The sequence below is a fragment of the Hyalella azteca genome, unplaced genomic scaffold (genome assembly GCF_000764305.2).
Source record: "Hyalella azteca isolate HAZT.00-mixed unplaced genomic scaffold, Hazt_2.0.2 contig7054, whole genome shotgun sequence".
NCBI classification, from domain to species: domain Eukaryota; kingdom Metazoa; phylum Arthropoda; class Malacostraca; order Amphipoda; family Hyalellidae; genus Hyalella; species Hyalella azteca.
The window spans coordinates 580,185-595,037 of NW_025937189.1; the positions used below are offsets into that span (position 1 = coordinate 580,185).

The 14,853-nt window shown below is 43.4% G+C and overlaps 1 protein-coding gene across 1 annotated transcript; it reads right to left on the minus strand.

Moving 5' to 3' along the window:
• Window positions 1-2,001: 2,001 nt before the first annotated feature.
• LOC108668711 (sodium/hydrogen exchanger 9-like) lies at window positions 2,002-14,203 on the minus strand. Its single transcript, XM_018155956.1, has 5 exons — window positions 14,061-14,203; window positions 12,879-13,117; window positions 12,231-12,545; window positions 11,388-11,595; window positions 2,002-2,437 (listed from the first exon to the last, which is right to left on the minus strand). Exons 1-5 carry the CDS (start codon window positions 14,201-14,203, stop codon window positions 2,002-2,004), a joined length of 1,341 nt encoding a protein of 446 aa, XP_018011445.1.
• Window positions 14,204-14,853: the final 650 nt, after the last annotated feature.

The window sequence follows — 14,853 nt, forward strand, 5'->3', positions numbered from 1 at the left end:
AGTAAGGGGCTTTCAAATGTATTAGAAACATATTAATGCGAGTGTATACAAAATTCGAACCGAATAGCAATAGAAAAAGCTTTTCAGTTCACATGGATATTTGACTTATTGATGAGGGTCGGAGGCAGTATTGTACTGTAAGACAGAGCAGTCAATGACTGCTGGTTAAAGCTGTAAACGATGGTTTGGGCTCACAGTACGTGCAGTGCATATGGGCGCAACCAGGAGAGAAAATTTTTAATTTTCAAATTAAAGTGGGAGGAGCACTGCTAAGCTGAAAACAGGTTTCATCACATGGTGGTATATGACAGCTTTTAAATCAATAGTGTCGGTAATTTAATTTACATAGCAATCGAGAAAAAAGTATGTATTATCAAATCGAAATTAAATAAATTAATTTTAAAGCTAACTACTCTGATATATGCTAGGTCGGTTAGCATTAGTTGAAAATTGCTCAAAGATCTGTTACATACAATGCAAATAGGAAACAGATTGATCGAATAATATAGGATCTGTTAGAGCTATTGACAGCAATCTAATTCTCATGGCCTTAATTATTATTACTGATTATTAAATTATTAATTCTCCATTCTCCCACTTTAAACACGACAGCATCACGCGTTCTTCCACGACCTAGTGACAGGTTTAAGCCTTGGCTGTGATACCAGCGCGGTTGTACGGAAAGCTGCAGTTTCATTTCCAGCAATACCAATACGTTCATAATCATCACACAATTGCACCCATTATTATTTAGAAATATAACACGATCTACATATTTGTTTGCAGAGATAAGTTTTTTCATTGTGCTACCATGAACTGGCTCTGTGTTCTGGATCAAAAGCACAGGAAGTTATAAAACAGCCAAATAATTGAGAGTGCCTTCATGCGCTTTTTATGGTGTACCTTTAAATAATAATTCCTTAGGAAAACATGTAAGTATGTTATGACCGGCCAAGAACACGGCACCCGTGAATCCCCCACCCACAACACAACCCGGCGGATGATTGGCGATGGGCCGGCGGTTATTTACTAATGACTTTTAAAATAGCGGCGGTGGTGGCGGTGGCGGCGGTGGCGGCTGACCCCGACAATTACGGCGCCGAAGTCTCGGCCGCACCAACAGCCGCGCGAGGCTCGGGGGCGGCAGCGCTGCAGGCAGGCAATTAGAGTGCAACTGCTGGTGACAGTTTGCTGTACGTGCTCTACAGGTGACAATTGTCCCATTTCTATAGCTCTTTCATGCAAATTTTTACCTAAGTTGGTCGCATTTGAACCACCTGTCGTTTCGTGGACCTGGTGAGCTATGTTTGCTAAGGTGAGACGACTTGTATTTCACGGACTTAGTAAGGTAGAGTTAAATTTAAAGTTTAATACGTGACTGTATCACATTCGTAAGTCTTGAAAATTTATTGCTGAAGTTAAAGCTTAAATTATAGCTATTAATTGCTGCAGTTAGAGCTATTTTTTCCAAATATTGTTAAATCATGCGTTATTTATCTATTTGTCGAATTAAACTCAGATAAATTAGATTAAAATCACAAACCCACTACCACAGAGCACGAAGAAGATACTGATTGTTTTTATTTGTTTATCGGAGAAGTTCATGCACTTCATAGCAGGTTTCGGTTCGGGCAGCCTCATGTCCTTACGAACGACTTTCTTATTGCTTTGAAACGTACACCGATTTTAAAGTTGTAAAACTGAAAGAAAGCCGCTAATTTTCATGAATGTTTGCTTGTAAATAGGTTTTCGCTAGTTTTGTATAAATTAACTAAACGCATACATTCCTCAAAATTGCCAATCTATTTCCGTTTTGAAACCTTTACTTACAAAAAATGTTTGTTTTATGGAGATTCAATTTTCTCTTTCCAAAACACATTCAATTGTTTACCAACGCGTACACTCCAGTGCGGTATACCTCTTATTTACTTGAAATTTATGACTAATCATTGGAGCTCTAATGTAAATGTTCAAGTTACCGACATCCACATTATTTGGGCTTCATGACGCAGCAACCTGCAGTTCCTTGCCGGGACCGCTCCTGCAGTTCCTTGCCGGGACCGCTCCTGCAGTTCTCTTGCCGGGACCGCTCCTGCAGTTCTCTCGCCAGGACCGCTCCTGCAGTTCCTTGCCGGGACCGCTCCTGCAGTTTGCTTGCAGGGACCGCTCCTGCAGTTCCTTGCCGGGACCGCTACTGCAGCTTGCTTGCAGGGACCGCTCCTGCAGTTTGCTTGCCGGGACCGCTCCTGCAGTTTGCTTGCAGGGACCGCTCCTGCAGTTCCTTGCCGGGACCGCTCCTACAGTCCGCTTGCCAGGACCGCTCCTGCAGTCCGCTTGAGAGGACCGCTCCTGCAGTCCGCTTGAGAGGACCGCTCCTGCAGTCCGCTTGCCGGGACCGCTCCTGCAGTCCGCTTGAGAGGACCGCTCCTGCAGTTTGCTTTCCGGGACCGCTCAATTATTAACCGGACCGAGCATCAATGCTAACACAAACCTCCGGCTCCGCTGCCTTCAATAACCTAAATATGAGACGTTCATGATTTAAATTCAATTAATTTGTGCATATTTATCAGACATCCAGGATTTCTTATAGCTCCTCTGAAACCTGACGCCAACCAGCACCGCGCGACATGTTTTTTCAGCAAAGCTCGTCAAGCTGCAACCTGCTCTCCGGCGCCTCCGTATATGCGAACGCCGCCGTAATAACTGTGTTGATTTTTTTTCTGTCACAGTTTGAGCCTGCAGAGACTTGAACAGACTTCATTTGAAAAAATTAGGTTGAAGTGTGATAGGGTACGTTAAAAACAGAACTGCATAGTTGATGAAAATATTGCTTCTTAAATGGAGTATATGGAACTTGCAAAACAGTTATGCACTCCCAAACAGAAGAGTTGAAGTGTCTTCTATAACATTCTTGATGACGTCAATATTAGGCTTAGCGTCCAACTGATCATTTGTAAGACGGAAGTAGTTAGCTCTCACGGCTATCAAAATCTTGATTTGTATTGCAGGCAATTCTGCAGCGTTATAACTTATTAATTAAAAAAATCCGACCTCGACATTTAAATCAGACTAACTTATGTAGAATCGTTTTCTCATTTTAGGACCAAGACCCCTGAATTTTCTGCCATCTAAATCCATAAACGAACCCTTTACCTATACTTATACAGCCTCCCCGATGACATCGTCGGCGCTCCAAGTATGAACGCGTTCAAGAAAAGACTAGATATAGCTATGGAAAAATGTGCGTTCAGACTTGAAATGCCTAGCACCATATCGAACCCGCTGGAAGTCTAGTAGCTATTTCAAACTATCATCGGTTTAGAAAAGATCCGATCGAAGGACATGTTTTCAGATCTCCTGTCACGAAAAGTACAAGAATCTGCGACAGGCCACATCAGGCCCATTCTTCAGCGCCGACATCACTATGCTATGATATTTACTAGCTCGGACAGTCATCAATAAATTCAGCTCATGTTCATGTTTTTACACGTATTTTGATTTTTGAAACACTACGTATGTGTGAAAACGAACTACATTTGTTGACACCTGAGGATAGAACCCTAAAGCAACATACTTTCCGAGCTCCAACCGTATAATGTGCTAAATTTTAATGGAAATTGAACATTTTTAATGACTTAATATGACCTTTTGTATAGATGACTTTGATGCAGATGTTAGCCACTATATATACAGTACATAAGAAGATGGTTGAGTACGGCTTCTTCTCGGAAGTAATAATACATTAAATAACGATTTGATAATGATGACGTAAATTTATTTCTAAAAACATGTAACCTTTTTTTTCTCGCTCGTAAACGGAAGTACCATGCTTTAACTGACGGTCTGTCAATTCAAATGCAAGAAGAGATGGCTTTTAGGAAAAGAAAAACTCTTTTCTGCTTATCTTAATCTGCAACGCTTCAAAATATAAATTCAGGTGCGTCAAGAAATTTTAGCAGCTTAGGTGTTGACCTTAAAGAACAGTTAGGGATAGCTAAAAAGCAATAAGAACAAGTGGATTAACGTATAAAACGAATTAAAAATGAGCTTGATCTCGCCCCACTCCACCCTGCTTCGATTTTTTATTGTTGTAAACCAGCCCTGAATTTTTACTATTCTGATGTAACCAGATATTGGGCTTAGCTCATTAGTGTTTTGTATTATTTGCGTTAAGGGAAAATATTCATGGCAGCTGGAAGACTCAGCTCAGCTGTCGCGCACGCCGGGTGACGGCTGGTCAGCTCGTCGAGACACTCGCGCACGCCGGGTGACGGCTGGTCAGCTCGTCGAGACACTCGCGCACGCCGGGTGACGGCTGGTCAGCTCGTCGAGACACTCGCTCACGCCGGGTGACGGCTGGTCAGCTCGTCGAGACACTCGCGCACGCCGGGTGACGGCTGGTCAGCTCGTCGAGACACTCGCGCACGCCGGGTGACGGCTGGTCAGCTCGTCGAGACACTCGCGCACGCTGGTTGACGGCTGTCAGCTCGTCGAGACACTCGCGCGCGGCTGGTCAGCTCGACGGGGCACCCAAGGCGCGCTGTGATCTAAATTATGTCAGGATTATCTGTGCCGCGCGGGCGACTCTCTTGTCTACTCGCAGGTTGCAACCTCAATATAAATCGTCAAAGTGATACCAAACTCAGCAGTGGCTTGTGTAGAAGAGGCAGGGATTTAATGGACTTCGCTGTCACGTAATTTGATCTGTACCAGAAATTTAAAAGCAAATAAATTCCACATAAATTCATCATGTCTATATAGAAAACGATTCGGAGTCCAGCTCCATCGTCAGTTCAAAGATTCTAGAATGCATATAAAGCCACAATTTAGTACAACTGAAAGTCCCGGAATCGAAATTAAAATCTAAATTTACAAGTATAAGAGATAGCACAAGAAAAAAGAAACAGCGAAATCTATCTATTCACAATCTCAAGGGGATATGAGCTAAAAGCAGAATTAAAACTTGACCAAAGTTTAAAAATGTACAAGGACTCTAAAATACGTAGATCTGAGGTACTGGAAGTAGAAGCTAACACCTTAAAGTCATTGTCAGATACAGGAACATCACACTGCTCGGCGTAAGTGCGCATAGAGGAATTAAGAGGGCGCGATAGCAGCTGTCCTGGGGTCATACTTTCAAAACTCGCTAAGTTAACGTAAGTACTTGCGCTCTATTTTCTTGTCTATGATTGGTGGATTTTGCTTGAAAGGCTGTCAATGATAGGCTGATGAAGTTACGATCTCTTAACTTTTTTGAAAGTATGGGCCCAGTCCTATAACTCTTGCCCATATGCTCTTCGACCCTAGCATAAAGATTGCGTGGCGTCATCCTAGCGTAGGTAGATGCACATCGTGCACAACAATATTTTTAAACTAGTGACGATCGCATTTGAACAGGGAGCATATCTTAATGTCTAAAGAAAGAACCGATTTTGAAATTGTTTACCAACACAACATCAAGATTGAAATCTGGGCCAATCTTAAATTTTGGGTATCTGGGTTTGACAAGTTTTTATTAAACAAGACTTTTAATTCTCTTGGCATAGGTTCGGACGCAGGGCCGAAATATCGAAAATAACAATACACAACGTTCCTATGCTATCGCGTACGAGAGCAATCTCCCTGTATTGCTTTGAAATGAATTTCTTGATTTGGGTAAACACTAGACTTGCCGGATATTCATTAAGCGAGAAAATATTGCGCAAAAATTCAAATTCAGCTTGCATATACTGGTATATAGAACATATACGAAAGAATCGGTATTATAATATTTGAAGCCCATTCAATTTGAATCCGCATGAACAAAAGCTAAAAAAGCTCGTACTTAGGCCGGTGAATGTTGGCTTTCGGAACACGGAAGAATGAAAACGGCCATTAGATTTAGTAAAATTACAATCGAGGAAGTACAAACTATTGTTAGATTCAAGCGCCATGGTAAATTTGATGAAATTATGTTGTGAGTTTAGGTAATCAAAACATGGTATGACATGAGAGGGATGTTTGAAAATTAGAAAGGTGTCATCGACATATCTGTTATAGAATATTGGTTTAAAATCAAGAGAACAATTGGCCACCCGAGAAACCTTTTGAAACCACATAACAATATTCCCAAAGGTTGGGCCGAGCGGAGGAGCCATGCCTAAACCTTCAATCTGTCTGTAAAATTTTCCAGCAAATATGAAAAACGAGTTAAGAACTTCAAAAGAGATTATCATTTCAAAAAGAGATGTTGAAAAATTACGGTTTAAACCAATAACAAGATAATGAATTTCTTTAAACAGAGAATCGAGGCAAATGTCAATTGTTTCACAAAGAGGTATATTAGTAAACAAATTTCCCAGGTCATAAGTCAAGTCCTGAATGTTTGTAAAATCCTTCAAGCGATGAACAAACGTGTATGAATTATCAACAGTATGCTGGTTGGTCGTTCGACAGTTTCAAAACAGTCACCAAAAACTCAGAAAGTTTAGAATTAGGAGCATTGTACTCGGCAAAAGTTGATCGAAATTGAAACTTTGAGGCCAAAATCAGACTTCTGAATTTTAGGTAAGCCACATAGAATACCATGGCAAGAACCAAAGGTATGAAGTTTAGTATTAGTTTCAAATGAAAAAGCAGAAGAATCTTCAAGTTTAGGCATGAAGTTATTGATTTCTTTTTCGATTTTCAAAATAGTTTTAGAGATCTGATCTATCGTTTCAACAAATTTGGAAGGATCGGAGAGGATTGCATTTAGGCTACTGTTGTAGCGACTACGGTCCACCAACACAACGCCCTTGCCCTTAATTAATAGGTTAACAAATAATTAAGGTCATTATTTCTGGCTAGGCCTTTCAATAAGGTGCCTTTCAAAATACAGAAGAGAAAATATTTAGGCTTGAAGACATAAAAATGACGGTAGGCTAAGCTTTGCAAGTTGCCTATAAATTAAAGATGATTGAGAGTAGAAGTAGTGTTCGCCGAGCATTGTAATGTTCCTGTTTCTGACAGTGACTTTGAGGTGTTATTTCAGATCTGCGTATTTTAAAATCTTAGTACATTTTTAACTTAGGTCAAGTTTGAATTCAGCGTTTATCTCATATCTCCTAGAGATTGTGAATAGATAGATCTTGCTGTTTTTCTTCATTGTGCTGTCTTTTATTTGTAAATTTAGATTTTAATTTCGCTTCCTTAAATTCCAATAATTGTCCTAATTTGTGACTTTATATGCATTCTAGAATCTTCGAAATGACGATGGAGCTAGACTCCGAAACTTTTTCAATATAGATTTGATGAAGTTTTGTGAAATTTTATTTGCTTTTAAATTTGTAGTTAAAATGCAATTCAAGCATACAAGTGACATTAATACTTTGATCTGTACCGTAAGATTTGTGATGCTAAAGACCCCAGGAAGTTTCTGTTCGAGTCGTTTTCTTGTCGTTTCTTTCAGTTTTGAATGTTAATGACTTGCCTCAAACTTATCAACGCCAAAAAATAAAAAAATTCACAGAGTTTTCATCAATTAAAATCGAATTAACTTACATGGGCAATTGGCTGAATCCTTTATCGCAACAATAGAATGGCGACGTAAGATTTAGGTATCAAACAACGGAAATAATTGCAAACTCTTTGCAAGAATTCAGCTTTCAGTAAATTTTTGCCGAGCTTGAAGACGACACAACTAAAGCGCTTGTGCCGTCTCCATCTTTTTATTGGACAAAACGATAAGACAAGCTTTCCATTTTTCAATAAACTAAGGCGGCACGAATTGAATATTTCTTTTACAATTTTTAATGAATTTTTTACACTATACAAAAAATTAAATCAACAAATTATTGGTGAGATTAAGAAACTATGCAAACGCTTGAACATTCAGAGCTTCAATTTATATAATGCTATAGCGCATGAGACTTAACAACCATACTTGCAAGAGTGTTAGAAATTGTGCACCAAGTAAATCTTGTCTAGCATAAAGCAATGGATTAATATAAATTATAAATTCTAACATGATATTGTATTCTCAGAGATAAGTAGATCGTCAATCATCAAGTTTCATTCAGTGGGTTAGAAGTTAGAAATTCAGTAGGTGCAGCAGAAACATGGGAGGATAAATGCATATACTGCCGCAATCACCAGCCGGTTGATGTCCGAGTGTACAGTGTACGGCCGGGGAGCGCAGTCGTGCACCACCAATTTTGTGCACCAATAAGCCCTGAATCGAACGCCTTGGATCTCTCCGGACATCCACCAATCAGCTGTGAACCATTCGGCTTTGTCTTCCTCCGGCCTCGCATAGAACCTGACGTGCACCACCAGGCCGCGGATCGAATCCGACTTCCGGGCATCGTTAAATTACCTAATTTTACGTTCACCGCATCTGAGGTTAGGTTTCAGATAGCATAGTTCTGTTCCAAAATTTATCGTCCTTCGACAAATGGCCGAGGGGCTCTCCCCACAATGAGCGCGCCACACGACCGGCGTGCTGAGGAAGATGGCCTTCGAGTGTGGAACCTTTGTGATTGCACTAACGGCGTCGAACATAAGAAAAGACATTTTGATATAGAAATTGCAATTGAAAGATTCCAACATCATCGTGCATACCAAATGGAAGAGAAGAAGAAGGGGGGACTTATTGTATACGTTAGGAACTCCCTCGCAAAAAAGCACGGTGGAATTGTATTGGAATCTCGTAACTCTGATGGCTTTGTTGAACACGTACTAATTCACTTGTATAAACTCGACCTCTGCGTAGGCATAGTCCATAGGCCGCCTACCTGCCCACCGGACCAGGGTTGCTGGACTGTGTGATCTAGCCCCAGCCTGATAATGGGTGGGGATTTCAATCTCCCTCGTATCCGTTGGACAAGCCTGAGCGGCTTGGGGGGTTGTGACCACGACAGAAGTCAATAAGCCAACTAGTCAAGTTTGCTGCGGAACAAATTCTCAGTCAGCAAGTATGGTTACCAAGAAGGGATCACAATTTCCTCGATCGCTTCTTTACTAATAATGAAAAAATAGTGGTTGGCAATCGGGTTGTCCGACCACTGGAAACTGATTGGAGAGTGGAGTTTCATGAGAGGAATTAAAAGGAAATTTACACAAGACTATGTGAGAAACTAGCACAGGTGTGTGTGAGTCATACCCTGAAAAAAAACGGGCCCTAAATTCCGCGGATTTCCGGGAAGCCGACAAATCCTAATGAGAAAACGAAACGCACACCATTGTATAAAGTATAAACAAAAGCTAAATCCACTTGTGATCTGAGGAAAAAGTGCTCCATGAGGAAACCGAACGCAGTTTGCTGGACTCTCACAGGACGAAAAAGTTAGCTGCCGAGGAACGAGTAGTTGAGATCATCAGAGAGAACCCCCAAGTATTTCTTTAAATCCGCTCTGTCCAGGGCTAAAATAAAGACACCAGTGGGCCCTCTGAAGGATAACGACGCCCATGTCGAAGATGAAAGGGGCATGTGCGAGCTACTGGGATCGCAGTTTGAATCCGTGTTCAGTAACCCCCGCTACTCAAGACATAGGAATGAAATAGAAGTTTGACAGGAGCTGCGAGACGGAAGGGGGTAGGAGAACCTTGAGTTCGGACCTGAAGATATGGAAATGTGTATCAAAGGACTGGCGACGTTTTCAACACCATGAACCGACTGAATTCCAGCAGTGTTTTTGAAGAAGTGAGTTGCAACACTGAGTTCTCCGCTCATAATGCTCTGGAAAGCCTCGCTAATATGAAGGGAATCATTACTGAGGGCCTCAAAGTGGGACTTATAACGACAATCCACAGAGAAGGTCCGAAGGACAGACCCTAAAATTACAGACATGTGACCTTGAACTCACAGATGATCAAGGTTTTTGAGAAGGTAGTGGCCAGGAGGCTTGCCCAGTAAATGGAAGAGGCTGTACCATATATTAATGGACAACATGGTTAGTTATTGGAGCACCATCGCCGCATTGTGGCCCTACTGAAGGAGGGAGATTGCGTGGACGTAGTATACCTGGATTTTGCTAAAGCTTTTGACAAAGTTGAATATGGGGTGCTCCTCAGAAAACTGAGATTGTTGGGGGTAGGAAGAAGCCTGTTAAGGTGGACACGCAACTTCTTTACAAATAGAGTACATTCTGTCGCGGTTGGAAACTTGAAATCGAGAGAAGCGAGGGCGAGAAGCGGAGTGCCACAGAGCTCGGTGCTTGGACAAATCCTCTTCTTTATCCACATCGTTGACATTGACTCGGAGCTTTCCCACGCATCTACGTCCTCATTTGCGGACGATACAATAGTGCAGATGAGGATTACAGAGGACCCAGACTGCTAGAGGTTACAGTTTAACTTGTTGACAATCTACGTTTTCACCCTAGTGAATAGTCAATTCAACGGCACCAAGTTCCAAGTTATGAGACAAAGAGTCGGCTGAGAGACCGGGATGCACATCGCTACTCGGAATCGGAAGGCACAGAAATTGAGGAGAAGCACGTGTTCGAGTTTATTGTAGATAAATACCGAAGCCACGTTCGATTACCACATCGAGGAAATAGATGCGCAAGGCCGCAGACTACGGTTGGGGTGGGGTGGATATTTCGAACGAGAGGAGCAGCACCAATTATTACACTCTTCAGAGCCCTCGTGCTCCCCAATCTTGAGTACTGCTGCCAGCTTTAGGCACCGCTCAAGACGGGCGCGGAAACTGGAGTCTGTCCAGCGCACATTCACGTCTAGAATCAGCGGTTCTAGCGGAAATATTCACTGGGACTATACTCACTGGAAAGGAGAAGAGAGAACTGTACACTTGGAAGATGATAACCCGACTGGCTCCCAGCTTTGAAAGTGAGACCTCCGAAATTATGACATACGGCAACCAAAGAAGGGGGAGAATATGCAGGCTGAGTTTGCAGTGTATCCCTAGTGTGTGTGGGTACGGTCGAGTGCGTGGTGTACGGCACAGCGTGCAGTGTCCGGTCGAGTACGCAGTTAATCGCCCTATCATCATGTGCAGTTCATCACACAGCCATCATGCGCAGTTCATCACACTGCCATCATGCGCAGTTCATTACACTGCCATCATGCGCAGTTCATCACACTGCCATCATGCGCAGTTCATCACACTGTCATCATGCACAGTTCATCACACTGTCATCATGCGCAGTTCATCACACTGAATGTCTTATGGTCAAGTATACATGAGACTGTGAAGGGGGGGGCAGCAGGTGGGGGTCCGGGCTCGCGGGGGTCCAGCAGCCAATAACGCCCCCCGTATGTGTCAATCTCAGCCCCCCACTGGGTTACATTTAAAATACCCCCGGCTGGGAGGCTCTCCCGTAGAGCCCCCCTCCCTTAATTCATGCCCTCTCCCACCCGACCATTACTGTCTGCATCAGATGCACCAGCACCTGACACACCAGCACCTGACACACACCAGCACCTGACACACAAGCACCTGACACACCAGCACCTGACACACNATGCCCAGCCACGTCATCATCTGCGTCGTCATGCCCCCCACGAGGATGACGGTCACGATGACGATGAGGGACGTGGTCGTGATGATGGCTTTACGCGCGTCGGTGCTGGCGTTGCGTAGCGCCAGCGCGAACGCCATCGCCCCGCGTAGGCCTGCGGTGGGGGAGGGGCTGTTAGTGTCACAGTAGGCCTACGGTGATATGTTTGTGGTTGATGTTGAAAATGTTACTATATATACAAAATAACTTAGGATCTGATATGAATATTTCATGGCACACAAGGAAAAAGTAATACATGTATAACACATTTTAACACTGAAAACAAACTGAAAACGACGGCTGTATATTGTTTGTAATACGCAAGATACGCAAGTCAAGACACCGAACACATGACAACACACGGGACACATGACACACACAACACACAAGACACACCAGAAAACACAACCATATGCATGAAGCTGGCAGGACATACACAGCACACAACAAACAACACACAACACACCAGAGAAGAGAAACATATGCATGAAGCTGGCAGGACATACACAGCACACAACAAACAACACACAACACACCAGAGAACACAAGCATGTAACAAACTACACACAAGACACACAACAAAGAACACACAGCATACAAAAAACAACACACAACACACCAGAGAACACAAGCATATGCATGAAGCTGGCAGGACACACACAGCACACAACAAACAACACACACAAAGCACTCAAGACACACAATAAACAACACACACACACACACAACACAAAAACACACACAACACACCAGAGAACACAAGCATATGCATGAAGCTGGCAGGTATGCGCGGGTTCCTCCTGATGTTCATGATGCCGGAGAGGATGTAGATGTTGCACGCGCGTCCCACGATGATGGCGATGAAGGAGAACACGATGAAGTCCAGCTCCCAGAGATGATGTTCGAAGGTGAACATGGACACGCCGATGTAGCTGAAGATGAAGTTCTCAGAGAGGAAGTTGAGGAGCTCAAAGAGGGACTTGGTGGCGAGACGGGAGTCTGGGGACAGGTTGTTGAAGGTGTAGTGCGCCTGACAGATGCCGCAGAACAGCACCGACACTATACCTGTCGGTGGTGAGGTATTAGTAGTTATGTGCAATGATAGGCATTGAATATTAAAACAAAGCAATGAAATTCAAAAACAAGCTCAATCGGCAAGGAAGACCACGATGGAGGCAGGTTTTACGATTTATTCATTGACGCTGGAAAACTTCAAAGCTTTAGTTTTAGCAAATAAAATATCAAAATTCATAGAGTAAATGATTGGCTGACAATAGCAGTCTACGCCTGACACACATCAGCACCTGACCCAACAGCCCCTGACACACACCAGCACCTGACACACCAGCACGACAGCACCTGACACACTTTACTCATGGTAATAAGGTGGCCATGTACCTGATAAGTTGGACGCCTCGGCCATGAGGAAGGTGGAGTATGACATGAGTACAAACAAGACAGACTCCAGCAGAGGGAAGTCCCTGAGTCTAGTGAACTTGGTGATGATGGCGGTGAGGCAGCCCATCATCACCCCGATGAAGAACGACGCGCTTAAGATCACCACGAAGTTGAGCAGCGCAGAGAAGAAGGCAAGCGTCTCAAACCTGCCGCTCTTGCTGCCGTAACTCTCGATGGCACTGCGAATACGGAACGGTATAAGTCACATATGTATTACATCTATAACACACATGTGCTGTGTAACTAGCAACACGTTATCATAATGTATACATAAACTACTCATGAAGAAGGCAAGCGTCTCAAACCTGCCACTCTTGCTGCCGTAACTCTCGATAGCGCTGCACATACAGAACGGTATAAGTCACATATGTATAACACATGTGTGACATGTATGACACACATGTGCTGTGTAACTAGCAACACGTCATCATCAAGTACACATAAACTACTCATGAGGCCGCGCACATGAGTCAACTCACTCAAATCTAACAAATTAATAGGAATGATAGACTAGCAAATGAATTAAATTCAATGGCACCGGCGGGGGCGACCGCACCACCCACCTAGACATGACTCTAGCCCACCTAGACATGACTAGCCCACCTAGACATGACCCTAGCCCACCTAGACATGACGATGGCCACAGCATCGTTAAGGATGCCTTCTATAGCCAACCTAGACATGCCCCTAGCCCACCTAGACATGACTCTGGCCCACCTAGACATGCCTCTAGCCCACCTAGACATGCCTCTAGCCCACCTAGACATAACGATGGCTACAGCATCGTTAAGGATGCTCTCTATAACCCACCTAAACATGACCCTAGCCCACCTAGACACGACTCTAGCCCACCTAGACATGCCCCTAGCCCACTTAGACATGACGATGGCCACAACATCGTTAAGGATGCTATCTACAGCCCACCTAGACATGCCTCTAGCCCACCTAACCATGCCTCTAGCCCACTTAGACACGACTCTAGCCCACCTAGACACGACTCTAGCCCACCTAGACATGCCCCTAGCCCACCTAGACCTGACGATGGCCACAGCATCGTTAAGGATGCTCTCTACAGCCCACCTAGACATGCCTCTAGCCCACCTAGACATGCCCCTAGCCCACCTAGACATGACGATCGCTACAGCATCGTCAAGGATGCTCTCTACAGCCCACCTAGACATGCCTCTAGCCCACCTAGACATGACACTGCGGTGTGCCGCATCCTTTCCGGTATTTGCGTGGTGGGCGGCGGTGATGGACGCCATTAGCGCGGCTGGGGGCGCAGCGCCCGCCTCAGCAACGGTGGTCGTCTGTCCACGGCTTCAGGCAGCCTTACGTGAAGGCCTTTATTTGAATATCAATAGTTTTATTGCAATCAATTTGAACATCAGTTTTATTGCACTGTCAATTTTGTTTTGAACATCAATTTGTTTCATTGCAATCAGAGATACGAATTTTCCGTAACGAGTCCCCAATTTTGATACCGAAAATAAACAAAGCAATGCCGAGACTGACGGGAGGTTTTTCTTTTAATAACAAACATGCAATTTATCGTTTCCTTTTCCATCCGAAGCCATGATAAGGGAGAGAATCCTTTATTAACTAATTAATGAATGCTTTTCAATTCATATTTTGTCCCCTTAGTGCTGGTGTAGGATTAAAATATGCAGCCTCATTTAGTTCCATTATTTCGTTCTCAATCCTTGACAAGAAGTTTACTCTAATTTTCCAAATTTAACGTTTTAATTCCATAAGCGGACATGAGTAGTTATATTCATTTGTGCTTCGTAAATCTAATTAGGTAATTTAATATAGCTTAATGATGACTCATGGAGTACTTAAATAATTAGCTGTTTAATCAATTTTTATCCAGCGTGGTTTTGTTACACCGGGTAATCGGCAGCTGTACTTATAC